The sequence below is a fragment of the Panthera uncia genome, assembly GCF_023721935.1.
Source record: "Panthera uncia isolate 11264 chromosome A3 unlocalized genomic scaffold, Puncia_PCG_1.0 HiC_scaffold_11, whole genome shotgun sequence".
NCBI lineage: Eukaryota > Metazoa > Chordata > Mammalia > Carnivora > Felidae > Panthera > Panthera uncia.
In genome coordinates this window covers 49892766-49914108 of record NW_026057578.1, presented here as the reverse complement: position 1 = coordinate 49914108, position 21343 = coordinate 49892766, and the positions used below count along the sequence as shown (strand labels likewise).

General features: G+C 40.1%; 2 protein-coding genes across 6 annotated transcripts in view; one reads left to right on the top strand and one right to left on the bottom strand.

Moving 5' to 3' along the window:
- The window catches only part of SEPTIN10 (septin 10), a 65514-nt gene extending 64993 nt beyond the window's left edge, over window positions 1–521 (bottom strand). For 2 of the 5 annotated variants that reach the window (XM_049650154.1, XM_049650155.1), the window contains exon 1: window positions 90–516. In XM_049650154.1, the coding sequence (XP_049506111.1) occupies window positions 90–116 (27 nt within the window). In that variant the 5' untranslated portion in view covers window positions 117–516. Of the gene's footprint in view, window positions 1–89 lie in introns of all 5 variants that reach the window. The other 3 variants (XM_049650153.1, XM_049650158.1, XM_049650156.1) reach the window with 3 other exon arrangements.
- A 245-nt stretch (window positions 522–766) lies between these two features.
- Window positions 767–5231, top strand: SOWAHC (sosondowah ankyrin repeat domain family member C). The gene has a single exon (XM_049650152.1). The coding sequence runs from the start codon at window positions 924–926 to the stop codon at window positions 2562–2564; it is 1641 nt and encodes a 546-aa protein (XP_049506109.1). The 5' UTR covers window positions 767–923; the 3' UTR covers window positions 2565–5231.
- Window positions 5232–21343: the final 16112 nt, after the last annotated feature.

Sequence of the window (21343 nt, the reverse complement as noted above, 5' to 3'; positions counted from 1 at the left end):
GGCGGGGCGGCGGCCCGGGGAGTCGGGCCCAGGGTGGAGGGGGCAGCGCTTGGCAGCGGAGGGGTCGTGAGGAGTCGACAGGGACTCACCAGATGCCGCGCCACCTCAGAGGTCATGGTCCCGAGCGGGAGCTGAGCGGAGGCTGGGGTCTCAGCGAAGTGGGGTTTCAGCCCGGGCCCCCGAGCGTAGCGTCCCGACCGCGAAGGGAGCAAAGGGGCGCCGGGAAGAGTTGAACGCGCGGGGCGCGGACCGGAGGCGGTGTAACGGGCGAGGCCAGCCTCCGCGGGAGAGGGGGGGTAGGGGTGTCGGGGAAAGGGGAGGGGCCAAGTCTAGTGGCCTCAGTGACGCGAGGGCAGAAAGCCAGAGGGCTAAGGCCCCGCCAGGCAGGGCGCGCGACATTAATTAACCGCGCCAAATAGTTGCGCGCGTGCGCGAAGAGAGCCTCTCTCAGGAGTACCCCCTCGACGTCTCAGAAGACGACAAACCAGAGCGGAGGGAGAGTGACTGGAAGAGATTCAGGACCTTAGGAGAAAGACGCGCGGAAAAATACTCAGCCAGCAGGCGGCGGGTGGGTGCAGTGATTGCCGGCCCGCGCTAAGGCCGGAAGTGGGCGGGCCATGGGACGGGGGGCGTGCCCGCCGACGGCCGGCCTGAAGCAGCGCTAGCGGCCAGCGCAGGGACCGGAAGTGGGCGGTCTGGGGGGGCGGGGTGAAGCCGTAGGGGCGGGGTTGTCGGGGGGGGGTGTTCCCCAGGGGCGCGGCCCCAGTGAGGCGGTGGCGGCGTCTCCTGACGAGGACGCTCTGGCAAGAATCCACTGGAGCCAGGCGATTGGACTCTACGTCCCTCAGAAGCCAGTGTTTTCAAGCGGGCCGCGATGGGGCCGGGTTGAGCCACCCGCCGCGGGAGGAGCAGGGCGGCCACGGATGGAGGGGCCCGTGGAGCTCAGCCCAGAGGCCGTGCTGCGTTTCCTCGCGGAGCGCGGGGGCCGGGCCCGACACGCCGAGCTGGTGCAGCACTTCAGAGGTTCTCTGGGCGGCGAGCCGGAGCAGCGCGCCCGCGCCCGCGCTCTCTTCAAGGAACTGGTCAATGCCGTGGCCACGGTGCGCACCGACCCTGCTGACGGCTCTAAGTACGTGCACCTTAAAAAGAGGTTCTGCGAGGGACCCCCCCAGTCAGAAGCTGCGCCCTCGCGTGACCTGCCCAGCATCTCGGTGACCGTAGAGCCAGAGTCCAGTAGCGGCGCCCCAAGGACGCCCGACGGCCGGGTCGAGACCCAGGAAGGCGGCTTGTGCCCAGAGGTGGCGTCTCCCGAGGCGTCCTCGGGTCCAGACTGCGAGCAGAGCCATGGGGAGACACCGGCTGCCGCGCTTGGGCCGCCAAGCCTGACTGGCGACACCCTGAGCGGGCCGCTACTGAGCGGCGGGGCCCGGAGGAAAAGCTCTCAGCGCGAGGTCCAGCCTTCCCCCCGGGGACCGGACCCCGGGCCCAGCGAGGACCTAGAGCCCCCACCCCATGGCTGCGAGGAGACGGACGCGGGCAGCTCCCTCGGCGGTGGCGTCACCACCCCAAAATCTACGCGCCAGAACCTTAGGGACCTTGTGATGGGCAGCTCACCGCAGCTGAAGAGGAGCGTCTGTCCTGGGGGCAGCAGCGCGGGGACCTCCTCTGGGGGAGGACGCGGCAAAGGCGGGGGCGACTCAGACAGCGCATCCGTCGCTTCGTCGTCGGCAGAGGAGGAGAGCAGCGGTGGCGGCTCCGTGACGCTGGACCCTCTGGAACACGCCTGGATGCTCTCAGCCTCTGACGGCAAGTGGGATAGCCTGGAAGGGTTGCTCACCTGTGAGCCCGGCCTGCTGGCCAAGAGGGACTTCATAACTGGCTTCACCTGCCTGCACTGGGCCGCCAAGCATGGCAGACAGGAGCTCCTGGCCATGCTGGTCAACTTCGCTAACAAACACCAGCTGCCAGTGAACATTAACGCCAGGACGAGCGGAGGTTACACTGCCCTGCACTTAGCTGCCATGCACGGGCACGTGGAGGTGGTGAAGTTGCTGGTGGGGGCTTACGACGCAGACGTGGACATTAGGGACTACAGTGGGAAAAAGGCCTCTCAATACCTGAGTCAGAGCATCGCTGAGGAGATCAAGAACCTGGTGGGAGCCCTGGATGAGGATGATGGAGAGAGTGCCACTGGCAGCGGGGGTGGGCGATGGAGGCTTTCAAAGGTGCTGCCTTCACACCTCATCACCTACAAACTCTCACATGTCTTAGAGGATGGAGGGGATCATCACCATCACCATCACCACCACCACCACCACTTGACTGAGGGATGGGCTGGAGGCAAAGCAAAGGATCCAGGTCGCAGGGCCTCCGGCAGCTCTAGTGGACGAATAAAACCCAGACTCAACAAAATCCGCTTCCGAACCCAGATCATCCACACTACACCCTCTTTCAGAGACCCAGAGCAGCTACTGGAGGAAGGAGAGGAGGAAGAGGAGGACCGGGCTCTTAAAAGCCACTCATCTTCATTCAAATTGAGACCGAAGTCCAATGTATTTGGGTAAAAAATAATTTCTTTTAGAAAATTCTAGGTTTATTTGTTTTCAGGAATAGAATACTAGGAGTAGGCAAGAAAGTAAGACCAGATAAGAGGTTAAATTCTGCATTCTGGCTTGGGAAGTTGGAATGGGTGGGAGGAATTACCATAACCTAGCATTCTGGGTGAAGTAAATTTCCAAGTGATTTCATCAAACCTTGCCCTAGGCCTCTTTTCCATATGCCACCCCTCTGCCCTGGAGTCCCTGTTTCTGAGGACTGGAAATGTATTTAAATTGGGTGTACAGAATTGATGATTAAGGGATCCTTTGATTTTACCATTACTGGATGCCATGCAAAGTAAGGAATGTTACACTTTTATGTTTCTGTTTTTAAAAGTGGTTACTCTTCCAAGAGTGACAAGAAATGCAAATTGTAATGAAATTTTAAGTGTGAACAAAACTACATACTGCCCTGATTTTTGTTTTTTGTTTTTTACTAATTGCATTTGCCTTTAGAGTAGATACAGTAGAGATACTACTGAAGGTCAGGTCAAAGTTGAAATACAAAAAGCTATTTACAGAATAATGTGAGTAAAAATGGTATCCTGTTTGTATTAGGTAGTGCTCAGCTATTTTTTAAATAGCAATTTCAACTTTAATTACTGAACTAAAGAAATAGGCAGCATTCACTTTTAAGTTAATCTGTACTCTGGTTTTCTTTTAACTGTCTCTAAGACCACTGCACTTAGTGTTAAGGTACATTATTAATAACTACACAAAATTTTATTTAAAGAAAACACTTGATGACCTATGGTACTTTTAAGTAAAATGTTGCCTCTGGTTCTGATTCTCAGTAATTTGTTTTGCTAGTCTAACAGTCTAAATTTGTCAGAGTTTTTATTCTGGGGATCATTTGTTCTATTTGACATGACCCTATTTGGTGGTGCTTAGAGTTGAATTGCCTACAGAAGCTGTTTCTGGTTTAGAGGACTAGCAAAAATTGGTATAAATGCTAGTCAGCTTATGCTTCTGTGAAGTAATTATTAAATCAACTTAATGATTCTCACATAAGGTACACTTTTTATTTTATTCATAAAATACATTCATAGTCTGTGCTTTGTAGCAATGTTTGCAAATATTTCTAATACTAAGGACTTTGAATTTTTCAGTGTTTCCTTGAATCTATTAGAGACATACAGTGAAGTTACTGAAAAGCTGGATAGTAAATCTACCCAGTTAAAAATAGCACTTTATAAAAGGGAAAAGAGAAGAGATGGAACTATATCTTTATTTAAATGCTGCTGGCTATTGAATTCCTTTGTATGTAAATGAAAAATGCCTTTCATTAAAATTAAGGGTGTAGTCCTTAATTACATTTCATTCAAATTTGTTAGAGTAAATGTCTTTATAATTATTATAAAATTTAACTCACAAGCATATTAAATCAATTTGTAACTAGATTCAAAACTATTTTGTGGGAGACTAATTCTAACAAGTCCTTCTCCCTTAGTCTTTTTGGTCTCATAATTGCTGAAACATAAGTACCTGCAGCCTCTAGAGATTAAGGAGTGAGTTAACAGCTTGCAGAGTGAGTGAACCAGTATATGAATCAAACTGAATTGCAGAGTTTAGAGAGTTCTTAGATCTTTACTTTCCCAAGTCAAAGAAATTTGTACCAAGTTTGTTACACCTCTCTAGATAGCAATTGAATTTGTTTAAAGGTGTATCAAAAATATTCACATAAAACATATAAACTATTATCCATTTGTGTGCCTGTTTTGTTTTAGGATTATGGAAATGGACTGTGTACATTTGACAAGCACTTTTATGCATACATGTGGGTAAAAACAGTCTAATTTTGTATAAATTAAAAGGGGGCTCTTTGAAGGTGAGAAGCAGCCATTTGTTCTGAATCATATACATATTACCTGTAGTTAGTGCCTCACAAGCTTTATAACTTCCCACTGAGGAATCTTACATTTCATTGACATGTGTAGTTAAAGTGAACTATAAAAAGTAGATACTTCAGAACCATCTAAATGTTCTATTGAAATCAGTATTAATCTTGAAATGTGTATGTTAGTAACTAATTGCACAAAATCTATAATTTACTGGATCTTTAGAGATTGAGTCAACACTTCATTTAACCTGATTTTCACACTAAGGATATTAGCTTCTCAATAAAATATACTTTAAATTTTCAAATTCATTCCTGAGGGGAACAACTTCTAGCATTCCTTGTCATGATGTGCTTGTGTGCCATAAGTATAACATTTTCAGCTACTTAACTATACATTCCTCTAATTTTTCAGTTTCCAAGTTGAGATTATTAAAAGCAAATTATTCATATAATTTGATTTTGTGGAGTTGTGTCTGCCATTAATGGAAATATATATGTCAATTACTTAGATATTTGTTAATAGGAAGCTGTGTGGTTAAAAAACCCAAGTTGCCCACGTGTCTTATAGGTACATTTGAAACTAGTGAATGCTTGTCACAATTCTCTTCACTTTTATGGTATGTAAAATGCAACTAGCTTATATAAATTGAAAATCTGGTACTGTTTTATTCATGCCTGAAATCTTGGGAGTCCAGGATGCCTCATCTCTTATATTTTAAATGAGTGAAACTTGGGAGTTTAGAGTGTATAATTTGTAAAAATTTGTTTTGTCAAAATAAAAGGTTCACACTAGACTTTTTCTCTGAATTGTCTAAATCTTTGTAGTCCTTTATAGTTCATACAATGCTTTTTGAAGTTCACATTTATTTGATCCCTTTCCTGTCCCTTAAAATTGAAAAGGGAATGAAAGCCAATGACTGTTCAGGGTCACGAAGTAAATAGCAGTTAGTAAGATTTTAAGATTCAGTGCTGTTCCACATTATATTTTCTGCACTTCCAATTGCCTAATTTTGGCAAAACTATTGTAGTTTGTCTTCAATGATAGAGGAATCCACTTGGACAGAAGGTAGTACTTTTACCACTACCTTAAAAAAAAACAACGCTATAGTTCATGCACACACCAGCTAACTATGAGCCCTTCCTACCCAGACCAGATCTTAGGAAAGATATGGGAATACCTTTTTCAATTTTCTTCAATATCCATTAATCTTTGGACATTAATGAGCCCATTTCCTCACCAAGGAAATACTTTGATCTTCATTTTAACGAAATTCACCTCTCTTCTGATGGCAAAGGGATGCATCAGAAACCTTGATGTAATTGTCAGCCATGGCTCACTTGGGAAGATCCCATTATGATTGGTTTTGGAGATTTTTGTTGTTGCTCTTGCTTTATGACAACTCATAAAATATTTTTCAGTGCCACTGAAGAACTGAAGTCTAGTTTCTGTTTCTAGAATGACTTCTTTCCTTAGAAATAGGCATCTTAAAAGGATTCATTGAATAGTCCACTTGAAGATCTCTGTAATTAATCCTGGTGAAAACCTTTTTTTTTAAATTTTGCTAAAGGAAGGCAATTATTTGGAGTTTCTTAGAATTTATTCCTAAAAATAAATACTCTGGGAATTTTCTGCAAAGCATTGTTCCTTCAGTGATTAGCCAGATTTTCGTGAAATAACATTAGAAGTTAAGCAGGAAGATGACAGTTTGTGAACTCATTTTTCAAAATTCAGCAGTAGAGTTGTTTGCATCTTTTTCAATTATTTTTCTCTGTAGAGTATCACTTTCATGTTATACTTAAAAAAATTTTTTTAAATGTTTATTTATCTTTAAGAGACAGAGAGAGACAGAGCACAAGCAGGGGAGGGGCAGAGCAAGAGGGAGACACAAAATCTGAAGCAGGCTCCAGGCTCTGAGGTGTCAGCACAGAGCCCAACGTGGGGCCCGAGCCCACGAACCGCGAGACCATGACCTGAGCAGAAGCCGGACGGCCAACTGACTGAGCCACCCTGGCGCCCCTCATGTTATACTTTTTTCTCCTTAATCTTCTCTTTAAATCTCATTTTCATCTCAGGAGAGGCTTCCCCATTCAGTTAAAAAAGGTGTCTATTTTTCCACATTTATTGGTGAGGAATATGAGACAAGTTCCAACTCTTGCACAATACCTAGTATATTGAAGATGATAAGTGGGTTTTTTAAAAATAGAAAACGCTAAAGAAATATTTCATAATGTTGCGTCATATGGATAAGTTCAGAGATATGCCCTTCTGCCAAATGAATAAAGGTAAGTATTTTTCATAGGATCTGGCTCCTAAATACCAGTCAACTACCTCATTTGCAGACCAGCCAAAAGAACAGTATTCCGACCCAGGAGGTAAAATAGGCTTTAATAGGATTTTACTTTGTGAGCAACTTAGAAGATTTTCATGAGTAAATTTCATTATAAGAAAGTTTTACATTACAAGTTGATCCAAGTACATAATCCCTAGGAGAATCTACTTTAACTGGCTTTAAATATTCTAAGTATTAATTATGTATACAAATGACTACTTTGTGAAACCCCAAAAAGCAAAAGAATAGAGATGAAATTTAGTTTAGCTTAGAGAAATTTCTAATAGTCACTTTAAACATGATGTGGACTGTCTTAGGAGGTAGAACATAGCCCTTGGAAATAATTGATCAGAGGTTACATGAGCACCTGAGAAGTTAAAATAGATTTAAGGCATCCTTGTGCCTGATTCTGTCTTGATAAACCTTGCTCTAGGCCATATCTATTCTGACCAAAGGTTTAGCCAAAACTGACCTGACTTTGAATGAAGTAAGTTATCCAGCAAAGTAGCACTATATAATTTTTTAACCCAAATTTATGGTGCTCTAATGAAAGAACCTGGAAGTACCTGTTAGAATACTCTTACAGGTCTCTCAGAAGCTTTGGATTTAATTTCTATAAATATAATTGAGTATTCCTGAGATCTGTCCAGAAGTTTCCAATATTAATAAACGTGATCTTTGAGTTTTGTTTTAGTCCATGCAGGCTGCTATAACAGAATACCATAGATTGGGTGGTTTATAACAGACATTTATTTTTCATAGTTATGGAGGCTGGGAAGTTCAAGACCAAGGCACTGGCAGATTCCATGTCTGGTGAGAACTTGTTTCCTGGTCATAGACAGTAGTCTATTCCATGTGCCCTCACATAACAAAAGAGCAAGGGAGCTCTCTGGGGTTTCTTTTACAAGGGCATTAATTCCATTCATGAGGGATCTATCTTTATGACCGAATCATCTCCCAAAGGCCTTACCTCCTAATACCATCACACTGGGGATTAGGTTTCAACATACGAATTTGGGGAGGACACAAACATTGAGTCCATAACAAGTATGCATTCAAGAGGCAATGATTTGGTTTTGGTCAGCAGTTCAATCCTATGGTTGCATGCTGAGTCTGCACTGAGGAGATTCCAAACCCAGCTAAGGGTTCTCTTTGGCTGTATGAAAACAGTTAATACTTCCAGGAAGCTTACTGTGCATGCCAGGCAAGGTTTTAAGCACTTTATAAAAAGTAAGCTGCTGGGGCGACTGGATGGCTCGCTCACTCGGTTAAGTGGCTGACTTTTGATTTCGGCTTAGGTCATGATCATGATCTCACAGTTCGTGAGTTGGAGCCCATGTGGGGGTCTGCACTGGCAGTGTGGAGCCTACTTGGGATTCTCTCTTTCACCCTCTCTCTGTCCCTCTCCTGCTTGTGCATGTCTCTCCCTCCCTCTCTCTCTCTCTCTCTCTCAAAATAAATAAATAAACTTAAGAAAAACGTAAGCTGTTTAATTCTCCCATCTCCCTCCCCATTCGGTTCCAGTCTCTCCATTTCACTGATGAGGAACTGAAGGGCAGAAACTGGCTATTTGTCCAAGTTCACAAAGCTAGTTGGTAGTAGACCTGGGCCTAGGGTTTGTGGTAAGCAACAGACTATATGAGACCCTAGGCCTGGACTTAGGGTTTGTGGTAAGCAACAGACTATACTACTTCTCAGGGAACAGAAGTTATAGTCAACTGGCCATAAGTTCACAAGGCTACCACCTAGTGATGTAGAAATGATGTAGAAAATTCATAGTCCCTGTGTAAAAGACCAAACAAAAATCACAACCACGCACTGATGATTGAGACAAATACTGACATTAATACCCTAATATTACTACACAGGAATAAGATTAAAACTAGATTTTTAGGTGTTTAGATTTTTCTGTCTCACCTAGGATAAAATTCATTTGGGTTGGGAAAGAACATTTTCTTAGCTCAGAATGGTGGAGTTCCTAAAAGTATAGGGTGTGGTTATATTTCTTTGGTCAGCCTCCCCTCCCCTCTTCCTAGTCTCTCCTCCCTCCTTGTCTGAGCACTAAGCTTTAATGAAAGGATTTGGGCCACTTATACACAATCTTAAGATTGATGATCAACCTGGAAGAAAACCAACAATACATCATCCATTTTCCTTGACATAAATTTAACCAATAAATCTGAACTTTGATAACCCATTTTGGAATAGGCAGACACTTGCCTTTGCTGTATTGAAAAGGGTGACAGTTGAGTGTTTTAAAGAAGAGAATCTTTAAAGATGCACCTGGTTTGCAAACTGCTCTTAACAATGAATCGTTTTTCAAAAAAGAAAAGAGAGAGAGACAGAGAAAGTGGGAGGCAAACAATAAGAAACTCCTATCCATAGAGAATAAACTGAGAGTTACTAGAAGGGTAAGTGGGCAGGGGATGGGCTAAATGAATGATGGACATTAAGGAGGGTACTTGTGATAAGCATTGGGTGTTTTATGTAAGTGATGAATCAATAAATTCCACTCCTGAAACTATTACACTGTATGTTAACTTTCATTTTTATTGAAATTAACTTAGTTAACATACAGCGTAGTCTTGGCTTCAGGAGTAGAACCTAGTGTTTCATCTCTTAAACATTACACTCAGTGCTCATCCCAACCAGTGCCCTCTTTAATGCCCAACACCCATTTAGCCCATCCCCTACCCAACTCCCCTACAGCAACCCTCAGTTTGTTCTCTGTATTTAAGTCTCTTATTGTTTGCTTCCCTCTCTGTTTTTATCTTATTTTTTCTTCCCTTCCCCTATGTTCATCTGTTGTGTTTCTCAAATTCCGCATATGAGTGAAACCATATGATATCTGTCTTTCTCTGACTGACTTATTTCGCTTAGCATAATACATTCTAGTTCCATCCACGTTGTTGCAAATGACAAGATTTTATTCTTTTTCATCACCAAGTAGTATTCCATTGTGTATATCTAAACTTCTTTATCCATTCATCAATCAATGGGCATTTGGGCTCTTTCCATAATTTGCCTATTGTTTATAGCAATGCTATAAACATTGGGGTACATGTTCTCCTTCGAAACAGCACTCCCGTATGTATCCTTTGGATAAATACCTAGTTGTGCAATAACTGGGTCATAGGGTAGTTCTACTTTTAAGTTTCTGAGGAACCTCCATACTGTTTTCCAGAGTGGCTGCACCAGTTTGCATTCCCACCAACAGTGCAAAAGCCTTCTTTTTCTGCATCCTTGCCAATATCTGTTGTTTCCTCAGATGTTAATTTTAGCCATTCTGACAGGCGTGAAGTGATATATTATTGTGGTTTTGATTTATATTTCCCTGATGATGAGTGATGTTGAGGATGTCTTCCTTGGAAAAATGCCTTTTCATGTCTTCTGTCCATTTCTTCACCGGATTATTTGTTTTTTGGGTATTCACTTTGATAAGTTCTTTAAAGATTTTGTATACTAACCCTTTATGTGATGTCATTTGCAAATATCTTCTCTCATTCCGTCTGTTGCCTTTAGTTTTGTTGATTGTTTCCTTCACCGTGCAGAAGTTTTGTTGTTGTTGTTGTTTTTCTCTTGATGAGGTCCCAATACTTCATTTTTGCTTTTATTTTCCTTGCCTCCAGAGACATGTCAAGTAAGAAGTTGCTGTGGCCTAGTTAAATTCTAGTTAAATTCTGACTAGAATTTAAATAAAAACTTGAAACCAAAAAAAAAAAAAAGTCATTTCCTAAAACTTTGATACCCAATTAACTACATATATACTTCAAATGAATAAAAATGTCTTGCTTTAGGAAAGAATATCCAATGGAAAAAAAAAACAGCCTCTTCAACAAATGGTGTTGGGAAAACTGGACAGCAACATGCAGAAGAATGAAATTGGACCACTTTGATACACCATACAAAAAAATAAATTTAAAATGGATGAAACACCTAAATGTGAGACAGGAAACCATCAAAATTCTAGAAGAGAACACAGGCAGCAATCTCTTTGACCTCAGCTGGAACAACTTCTTAGTAGACACGTTGTTGGAAGCAAGGGAAATAAAAGCAAAAATGAACTATTAGGACTTCATCAAGATAAAAAGCTTCTGCACAGCCATGGAGACATTTGACAATATTAAGAGAAAGCCTACAGAATGGGAGAAGATATTTACAAATGACATACCTGATAAAGGGTTAGTACCCAAAATCTTTAAAGAACTTACCAAAATCAATACCCAAAAAACAAATAATCCAGTAAAGAAATGGGCAGAAGACATGAATAGGCATTTTTCCAAAGAAGACATCCAGATGGCTAACAGACACATGAAAAGATGCTCAACATCACTCATGATCAGGGAAATACAAATCAAACCACAACAATATACCACTTCACACCTGTCAGGCTAAAATGAACAACTCAGGCAATGACAGATATTAGCGAGGATGCAGAGAAGGGAACACTTTTGCTCTGCTGGTGGGAATGCAAACTGGTACAGTATGGAGGGTCCTCAAAAACTTAAAAATAGAACTACCCTACAACCCAGAAATAGCACTGCTAAGTATTTACCCAAAGGATACAAAAATATGGATTCAGAGAGGTACATGCATCTTGATGTTTATAACAGCATTAACAATAGCCAAACTATGCAAAGCACTCAAATGTCCACCGACTAATGAATAGATAAAGAAGATGTAGATATACGGGGTGCCTGGGTGGCTCAGTCAGTTGAGCATCCGACTTTGGCTCAGGTCATGATCTCATGGTTCATGAGTTCAAGCCCCACGTTGGGCTCTGTGCTGACAGCTCAGGGCCTGGAGCCTGCTTCAGATTCTGTGTCTCCCTCTCTCTCTGCTCCTCACCTGCTCACACTCTGTCTCTCTCTCAAAAATAAGTAAAGATTAAAAAAAAATTTTAAAGAAGATGTAGATATAGAAGATGTGTGTGTATACATATATATATATATATATATACACAATAGAATATTACTCAGTCATCAAAAAGAATAAAATTTTGCCATTTGCAACAATGTGGATGAAGCTAGAGTGTATTTATGCTAAATGAAATAAGTCAATCAGAGAAAGACAAATATCATATTATTTAATATGATTCCACTCATATGTGGAATTTAATAAACAAAACAGATGAACATACCGGAAGGAAAAAAGAGAAAGAGGGGGAAGCAAACATGAGACTCTGAATGACAGAAATTAAACTGAGGGTTGATGGAGAGAGGTAGGTAGGGGTGGGCTACATGGGTGATGGGCATTAATGAGGGCAATGGTTGGGATGAGACCTGGGTGTTATACGTAAGTGATGATTCATTAAATTCTACTTCTGAAACCAATACTACATTACTTGTTAGCTACCTTGAATTTAAATGAAAATTTGAAAAAAATGCCTTGCTTTAATTTATTAATGATTTTTATATAAAAAATGTGATGTGTGCTCATGGATTTCAACAAATGACAAGATAGAAGCAGATAGGGCAAAAAGTATTCATTTTTCCTATTTACATTCCCCAGAATAACTCCAACTTAGTGGTTCCTTCTATACTTTAAGATATTTGACTTTTCTTTAATTCAGACTGGAATCTCTCCTTGGTTTAAAATAATTTATTCAGGGGGCACCTGGGTGGCTCAGTTGGTTGAGTGACCGACTTTGGCTCAGGTCATGATCTCATGGTTTGTGAGTTTGAGCGCCGCGTCAGGCTTTGTGCTGCCAGCTCAGAGCCTGGAGTCTGCTTTGGATTCTGTGTCTCCCTCTCTCTCTACCCCTCCCCCACTCATGCTCTGTCTCTGTCTGTTTCAGAAATAAATAAAAACATTAAAAAATAAATAAAATAATTTATTCAGTTTTTATTGGATTATACCTAATACAGATATTGAAGGAGTGAAAAAAGCTATTGTTTTAAAAAGTAGCTTCACACTCAGTGGGGAGCCCAGTGTGGGACTTGAACTCAACTCTGAGATCAAGACCTGAGCTGAGAACAAGAGTCCCATGCGCAACTGACAGCGACCCAGGTGCCCTCCCAAAAGCTAATATTCAGACTCTCACCGTGGACACCTTAACTACAAGGCTTCTGGGACGACAATAGGACTTGTTACTGTTTGGGTATCACAGGAAGTTTCATTCAGGGACTTGTTCCAGCTCCTCTGCCAGTCCAAGGCACCCTTTCCAAAGGGAGATTTGCAAATGAACATCTGACCATGCCATCCCTGGCTTTGGACTTACAAGGGTTTTACAATCTCCCAGAGTCTACTTTCAACTTTATGTCTTCATCTTCTGCTACTCCCCTCACTGCCTCTCCACCTCACCATGATAATATGCTTTCATCCACTTTGCCAGTTTTATAAACATTATTTACAAATATTTCAAATTTACAGTCTCTTAGACTGTTACTTCAGGTGTCCATCTGAAGTTAGCTGCAAGTTGCCTGGGGAATGTTACTTGAGGTCTGCTCTTCTTTTCTTTGCCTTCTGGGGAGGGGAGTTAATGAGTATAGTCTAGATATGTATAATTCTTATGCTGACTGCTCAGATTAGCTCTCTCCCTGTGTTCTTCCATACATCTCTCACTGTCTCTTGGGCATACACAGAAAATCTTTTCATATTTAGGCTGCATTGAAATTAAGCTCTTAGCTAATTATGAAGTCATATTTTTGTAAGCAAATAGAATAAAGGAGTATTTAAGGGAAAGATTGCTAGGTGAAGACTATAAACCACCATCATGTGTGCCTTTCATTTGAGGCTAATACTACCATTAGTGTAGGATATTGAAGAGAGAATTCTTGCAATGAGTAGAAAGTTGGACAGGATAAACTTTGAGAACATTTTAACCAAAAGATTCTGTGATTACAGATGCTTATTCTCATGCCTCAGCATAGAGGCAGGTCACTCCCAGCATTCATTAACACTGGGAACTATGTTGAAGCAGAAATTTTTCAGCCTAGTTTGATTTTATAAATAGAAATTAATTTCACTTATGACATCTTAAAATTCATATTTTTCATCAATTCATGTTGATCTGACCCCCAATCAGTATTGTTTATCGTACTATAAAATATTTATTTAGATATAATTTTTTATATGTTTAGTAACCAATGTGTTTTAAGTTTACTTATTTATTTTGAGAGAGAGAAAGAGCAGGGGAGGGGCAGAGAGAGAGAGAGAGAGAAACCCAAGCAGGCTCTGCGCCAGCAGTGCAGAACCTGATGCAGCGCTCGATCTCATGAAATGTGAGATCATGCACTGAGCCAAAATCAGGAGCCGGGCACTTAACCGACTGAGCCACCCAAGTGCCCTGGAAGTGACCACTATTCATTTAAGAAACCAAACAAATGAGGAAAAGAGAGACAGACAAACCAAGAAACAGACTCCTACTGATGGTTACTTTAGAAAGAAGATGGGTGGGGAGATGGGTGAAATAGGAGATGGGGATTAAGGAGTACACTTATGATGAGCACTGGGTGTTGTATGGAAGTATTGAATCAGTATATCGTACACCCAAAACTAACATAATACTGTATATTAGCTAACTGGAATTAAAATTTAAAAAAATAAATCAATCAGTATTTCTTGGTCACTAGAAAATTTATCTGCCACTTATGTGCCATTTAAACTCAGGCAAGCACTGTATTTTGAGTTTCAGTAATCTTCATCTATAAATTGGAGATGATATATCATATAACATATCACACATAGTTGTTTTGAGATTCAAATGATATATCATGTGGATTGCTTCAAATCTGTAAAGTATTGAACACATAACATGTGGAATTAAAGAAGTCCAGTATCAAGGTTCCTTTTTCCTCTTCTCTCACTGAATCAGGCAGTTCCCTCATTTATTAAAGTTTAATTATTGGGGCGCCTGGGTGGCTCAGTTGGTTGAGCCTCCAACTTCGGCTCAGTGCATGATCTCACAGTTTGTGGGTTCAAGCCCCACATCGGGCTCTGTGCTGACAATCCAGAGCCTAGAGCCTGCTTCAGATTCTGTGTCTCCTTCTCTCTCCGCCCTTCCCCCACTCATGCTCTGTCTCTATCAAAAAATGAATAAACGTTAAAAAAAACTTTTTAAAAGCTTATTTACTTTGAGAGAGAGAGAGAGAGAGAAGGGTGAGGGACAGAGAGAGAGGGAGAGAGAGAATCCCAAGTAGGCTTCAAGCTGTCAGCATGAGCCTGTTGCAGGCTTGATCTCAAGAACCTCAAGATCATGACCTGAGCTGAAATCAAGAGTTGATGGCCTAACCAAACTGAACTACCCAGGCACCTTGGATGTTTCTTTAAAATCATGATTATATACTCAAAGCTTCCCCTGAGTAAAGTTAAAAGTATGCAGATTTCAAAGAGAAAGTGATAAATTAGAGCAAAATATTTAAAATGCCTTTCAGAGACTGAGAGTTCATGCATCCCAAATGCTAGAAATGATGTAGAATATATGAATAACTACTTAATATATTTATAAATGAACACTGTGCCTAACAAATGGTAGGTATGTATCTGTGTGTACTATGGACACAGAAAATTTTACAAGCATTGATCATTTACAAGTCACAAAAGGAAGTTACAACAAATTGTTTTTAAGTTTATTTTTTGAGAGGAAGAGAGAGCATGAGTGGGGGAGGGGCAGAGAAAGAAAATCCCAAGCAGACTCCACACTGTTAGTGTGGAGCCGGATGAGGGGCTCAGTCCCATGAACTGTGAGATCATGGTCTGAGCCAAAATCAAGCATTGGACACTTAACTGGCTGAGCCAGCCAGGTGCCCGGCAACAAATTTTAAAGAATCAATATCACACAAACCAATTCACTTACCACAGTGCAATTAAATTACCTCAACAATAATCATTTTATAAATAATTTCTTTGGAAACCTAAAATTATGTTCCTAAAATTCTAATGAGTTTAAAAAAATTGCATCTGAAATGACAATATATTGGGCCTAGAAGTGAACTACATTGAAAGTACTATTGATATATCAAGATTTGTATGATGCATCTAATGGGATATTTGAGCCAAGTTTATAGCCTTAAAGAAATTCATTTAGAAAAAGATTGAAACTAGGTCAATCACTCAAATCAAACTAGAAATACATTAAACTTAAAGATGATGGTATGAAATTATTCAAAAACAATGTAGTAACTTTATGGTAACAATTTGAGAAATAATATTAAATAGGTCATGTTTTAGGGGAAGAAGTCTTAAAAAGCAATAGAAAATTCTTTAAAAAACAAATAAGCATTCAATAAATTTAGTTATTAATTAAAAGTCATCTTTCCCCAAACACTGTAATCTCTTAAAACAAATAAAATGTATCAACAGCAGATACTTCCTGTCATATATTGTTTCAGATAATGTAAAAAGAAATGCTCTATGAATTTAATGTAATCTTGTTACCAAAATCAGACTGGTAGATTACAAGAAAAGAAAATTATAGCTCAATTTCACTTATTAACTTAGATTTAAAACTCCTTAATAATAACTTATCAAATTCATCAAATTCAAGTAAGGTCCTCCCTTCAGCAGTGAAAAGCTGGTTCCAAATGAGAAAACCTGTTTGATATAACATACCACAATCAGGTGTGGAGAAAAACTGTATAATCATCGAAACAACTTTATATTCTTATAATACCAAGTGTTAGTTAAAATGTAGAGCAAAGGGAACTGGAGAGTAATTTGGAAAAATGTAATGAAGTTGAAGATACATATACCCGTTAAGCCAATAATTCCACTTCTGAATACATACCTTACTCAGCAGGTGGCCTTCGGACCAACAGCATCAGTATCACTTTGGAGCTTATTAGAAATCCAGAACCTCAGGCCCCACCCAAGACTTCCTGAATCAGAATTCGCATTTTAACAAGATCCCAGGAATTGGCAAGCATAAGTTCTAGGGATTTCAAGCAGGGGTACATGTATGTTTGCTGTAGCATTGTTTCTAATAACAACCAAAAAAGGAACAACCCAAATTTCCAACACAAGGAGAACAGATACATTGTAGTACTGCCATATAATGACATATTATAAAGTAGTTAAAAATAAATGAAGTAAAACCATATATAACAACATGGATTAAATTCAAAATTGTAGTGTTAAGTGAACAAAAAAAGCAAATTGCAGACTGAAATGTAGAGTATGATATACTTTATATGATATGAATATAAAATAATATTCTGTTTCATTTGTGGTACAAAAAGAAGCATGGGATGATATATACCAAATTCAATATGGTTGTTATGTCTGCATGAGAAGGAGAATGAAGTGGATAAATAACTATATCCATGGTGTTCTTTTTCTTAAAAGAAACTCAGAATCAAACATAGCAAGATGTTTAAATATGGTACAGCTTGTTGATAGGTATATATTTGTTTACCATTTTTAAAAGATGTTTGAGATAGATATTGCACGAGGAAAAAAAGTACAAAAAAAAAAAGACTTTGGTCTCCTGTCACAACTTTTCCATTCTTCCTTATTTTGTTGATTATCTGAACTCATTCACAATATAAAGGATAAAATATAGTTTCTGAGAAAGAGTGTCAAGCTGTTAACAGACTAGGCAGAATTAAACTAAAGAGGGAAATATCAAAGACATCAGCTAGTGGATGGGAAAGTGAGACTGATTTGCAGACTGGTCACACAACTCTATTCCAGCCCTCTGTCCTTGCCTCACTCTGAAAACTGGCACATTTCAGACTTGCAGCTATACCTCTTAGACCCTCAAATTTGAGAATTTTTATTTAGACTGGTTTCCATCAAATTGCTGCCTTGCAGATTAGGAAGGTCAAGGTGAGATGCAGGAGCTTCTATGTCTGTCATTCCACAGACAAGCTGGGGATGGAGATCCTTCCTGGGAGTAGAGGCCTAGTTTGGTCCTTAGATTCATGAAAGTCTAGAGCAGTGTGAAGGCATCCAATTTGCTGGTGTGCACTGGGGCTTTGGGGGCCTAGGTCCATAGTTGAGGCAGTGGCTTAAAAAAGTATTTTATGGAAGTATATAAAATATTCCATAGATTAATTTTGACTTTGTATAAAAATGGAACTATACAGTATGTACTCTTTGTTCTGACTTTTTTTTTTTTTTTGCTGAACAGTGTTAGTAAGATTCGTCCATATTATTGATTGCAGATTGGTTGTTTATTCTCATTGCTATATAGTTGTGTGACTATAACACAATTTATGTCTTCTGTTGATGGTCAATTGAGTAGTTTCACTTTGAAGCTATTATGAATGTACTATGAACATCCTAATGAAAGGATTTTGGTAAGCATAGCTGGGTGGCACAGCATACAAATGTTTAAATGTGGTCTATCTGGAACAGTGACTTGCTTCTCTATCTTCCAGATAGAAACAGAGGTGGCAGCTCCAGTAGTCCTCTTCTGTGGTGGTGTTCTGGGAAGGTATTAGAAGCCCAGCTGATAGCCTCTCTCTAACTCTTACAAAGATGTTCCAGACACCTAAGAGACTGCAATAAATCCTCCTTTCCTGGTTTCTGTTATGAACAACTGATCATGACCATTAAAGAATATATTTCCCATTATTCCCATTATAGCCACATTCAGTTTACTAGGGTAGACCCCTCTCCTCCATATGCTTATTTATATTCTCATGCTTTTTAGGTGGATGCATTTTTCTGCTTCCAAAGCTGTCTGCTTGTTTTATATATTTTAAAATCTATCCACATTTCATTTCAAGGCATTTCACCAATATGATGACCTTTTCAAGGCAACTCATCTCAGGTAGTACATTTAATGGGTTTATTTTATTTATTTTATTTATTTATTTTTTAATTTTTTAGAGAAAGAGAGCATGAGCAGAGGAGAGGGCCAGAGGGAGAGAGAAAGAGAATCTTTAGAAGGCTCTACTCTTGGTGTAAATGCCAACATGGGGCTCCATCCCTCAACCCTGGGATTATGACCTGAGCCAAAATCAGACTCAAATGTTCAACCAACTGAGCCATCCAGGCAACCCTTTTTATTTTATTTTTTTATGTTTATTTATTTTTGAGAGAGAGAGAGACAGACAGACAGAGTGTGACTAGGGAGGGGCAGAGAGAGAGGAAGACACAGAATCCAAAGCAGACTCCAGGGTCTGAGCTGTCAGCACAGAGCCCCAAGTGAGGCTTGAGCTCATGGACCATGAGATCATGACCTGAGCCGAAGTCAGATGCTTAACTGACTGAGCCACCCAGGCGCCCCATAGGCAGCCTTTTAAAAAAGTATCTATCTATCTATATCTATTTATCTATCTATCTATCTATCTATCTATCTATTATTTGTTTTTCAATGTTTATTTATTTTGAAAGAGAGAGAGACAGAGTGAGCAGAGGAGGGGCAGAAAGAGAGAGGGAGAGAGAGAATCCCAAGCAGGCTCTACACCGTTAGCACTGAGCCCAATGTGGGGCTCAATCTCAGCAACCGTGAGATCATGACCTGAGCTGAAATCAGGAGTTAAGGCACTTAACCTTTATTTTTTTAATTTTTTTTAGAGACAGTATGCAAGCTGCGAGGCAGAGCAGAGGGAGAGAGAAAAAGAATAATTTACACTTAAATGGCAGATTTTGTTAACCTTACAAAAGTACTTATGTAGTTCTGGGTGTTATCCCCCCCCCCTTTTTTTTCTTTTGAAGAAACTCATGTTTTTGGCAAATACACTGGCAATCATTTAATTGTAAGCATCTGGCTAAATAAAAAATACTACCAAACGGATAAATACTACTGAATAGCCACCAGCAAAGTACAACTATTACTTGGCCTAAAAGTAGTTTTTTCTTTAATAAATTATAGTGATTTTTCATTTTGGGGGGACTTAATTCCACAAACTTGAAAAATGAGAGATCTCTACCTTAATATAAAAATTAGCTTTATAAATATTTGCTAAATTAAGAATTGATTTTTAAATCTCAATTACCATAACTAATGGTAGAAAGTTTCTAAGTTTAAAGCTTGAAAAATATGTACTAAAAATATTGTAAGAGTGTTAGTTATTTGAAGCTTAAATACACATGATGCCATCATTGTGTGAACTGGCAGTTGACTTGTGGCAGGCCTACGATGGCAGATGCCATCTTGTCCAGCTCTTGGTGTTATATCGAGTGCAGCAGAGATAAGGCAAGAGTAACATTGTGGCTGAGCTAGGACTTGAATCTAAGCCTACAGAGTCTCAGTACTATTGCCTTCACTTAGACTATTTTCTATGGTTTAGGTGAATTATATGTTCTTAAAATAGGATATTTTGAAAATAAGTCTTATTCATAGTCCCAAATCTTTTTGGAAATTGAGCTAAGTATGTAGATATCAATTCATAAGTTTAATGACAACATCTGTCATAACTTGCCAAATCCTTAATTTGGGAAACTCTAGTTGTAAATAACGTTTAAACCTAAGTTATATGCTGATTTTTGTCCTTCGTCCCTTCTCAATACTAATATGAAGCTCGAAAATCCTGTGCTCTGGGAAAGCTACCAGTTCATTAAGCCATCTTATGATCATTGTGTATAATAAAGAATGTTTCCGGTCTTTGTCTTAGATTCCTGGCAAGGAGACTCTAAAATGTCTTGGAATTTCCTGATAGCTGTATCTTTGTTATGCTAATGATTGACTCAAGATAGGTCCCTAGATAGCTTCAGGATGGGGGCTGGTCACCAAAAAAGCCAACATGCATTTAGAGGGTTGGGACTTTAAACTATACCTTTGGGGAGGGACATGGGACTGGAAGTTGAGTTCAGTTATGTGGCCAGTGATTTAATCAGCCATGCCCATGTAATGAAGTCCCAGTAGTGACATACCCTGATTCCACAGGGAGAAGGCACAGAAATTCTGCATTTGGGACCCTCCCAGATCTTGCCCTATGTGTAACTTTTACAATAAAACTATACTCTTAAGTATAGCATTTTCCTGACTTCTGTTTGTTGTTCTAGTGAAGTATCAAACCCAAGGGGGTCATGAGAAACCCTGAATTGTAGCGAACCAGTGAGAAGTGCAGGTGGCCTGGGGACCCTCTGAGGTTTAGGGCTGCCATCTAAAGTGAGGGCAGCCTGTAGAGGACTCTACCCTCAACCTGTGGGTCTGCACTAACTTCAGGTCGTTAGTGTTGGAATTGAATTACAGTGTACCCAATTGGTGTCAGATCAGTTTTGGTGGAAACAATTCCATATTATCTATTCAATACTTGATGTCCAAGATGAAATGCACAATTATCATGTGACATTTCTTTCCCTTTGAATTCCTTTTTGCCTCCAAAATCTTATACATTACCATAAATGTTGTTACTCCCCTTTTCCTGTGCTCATGCTGTATGAGAAATGATTTTGGGAAACTGTATTAGGCAGAGTGATGATGGGAAACAAAAGGCATGTTCAGCTGGAATTTTTAAAAAGACATTTGAATGAAGGAACTCTCAACAAAAATTCTTGGAATGCAAAGATTTGGTCAGAGGGAAGAGGAAGATTTATCGCCATGCAGTTTACAAACTGGGGAGACACAGCCTCTGTTACAAACCAAAAATATGCTTCAAGAGGGAAAGTTTAGGCCCAGAGTTAAATCAGTGAAAACTGGAAGTTCTGTGCCCTTTATCGAAATTGGTCAGAGTCAAGGTGCC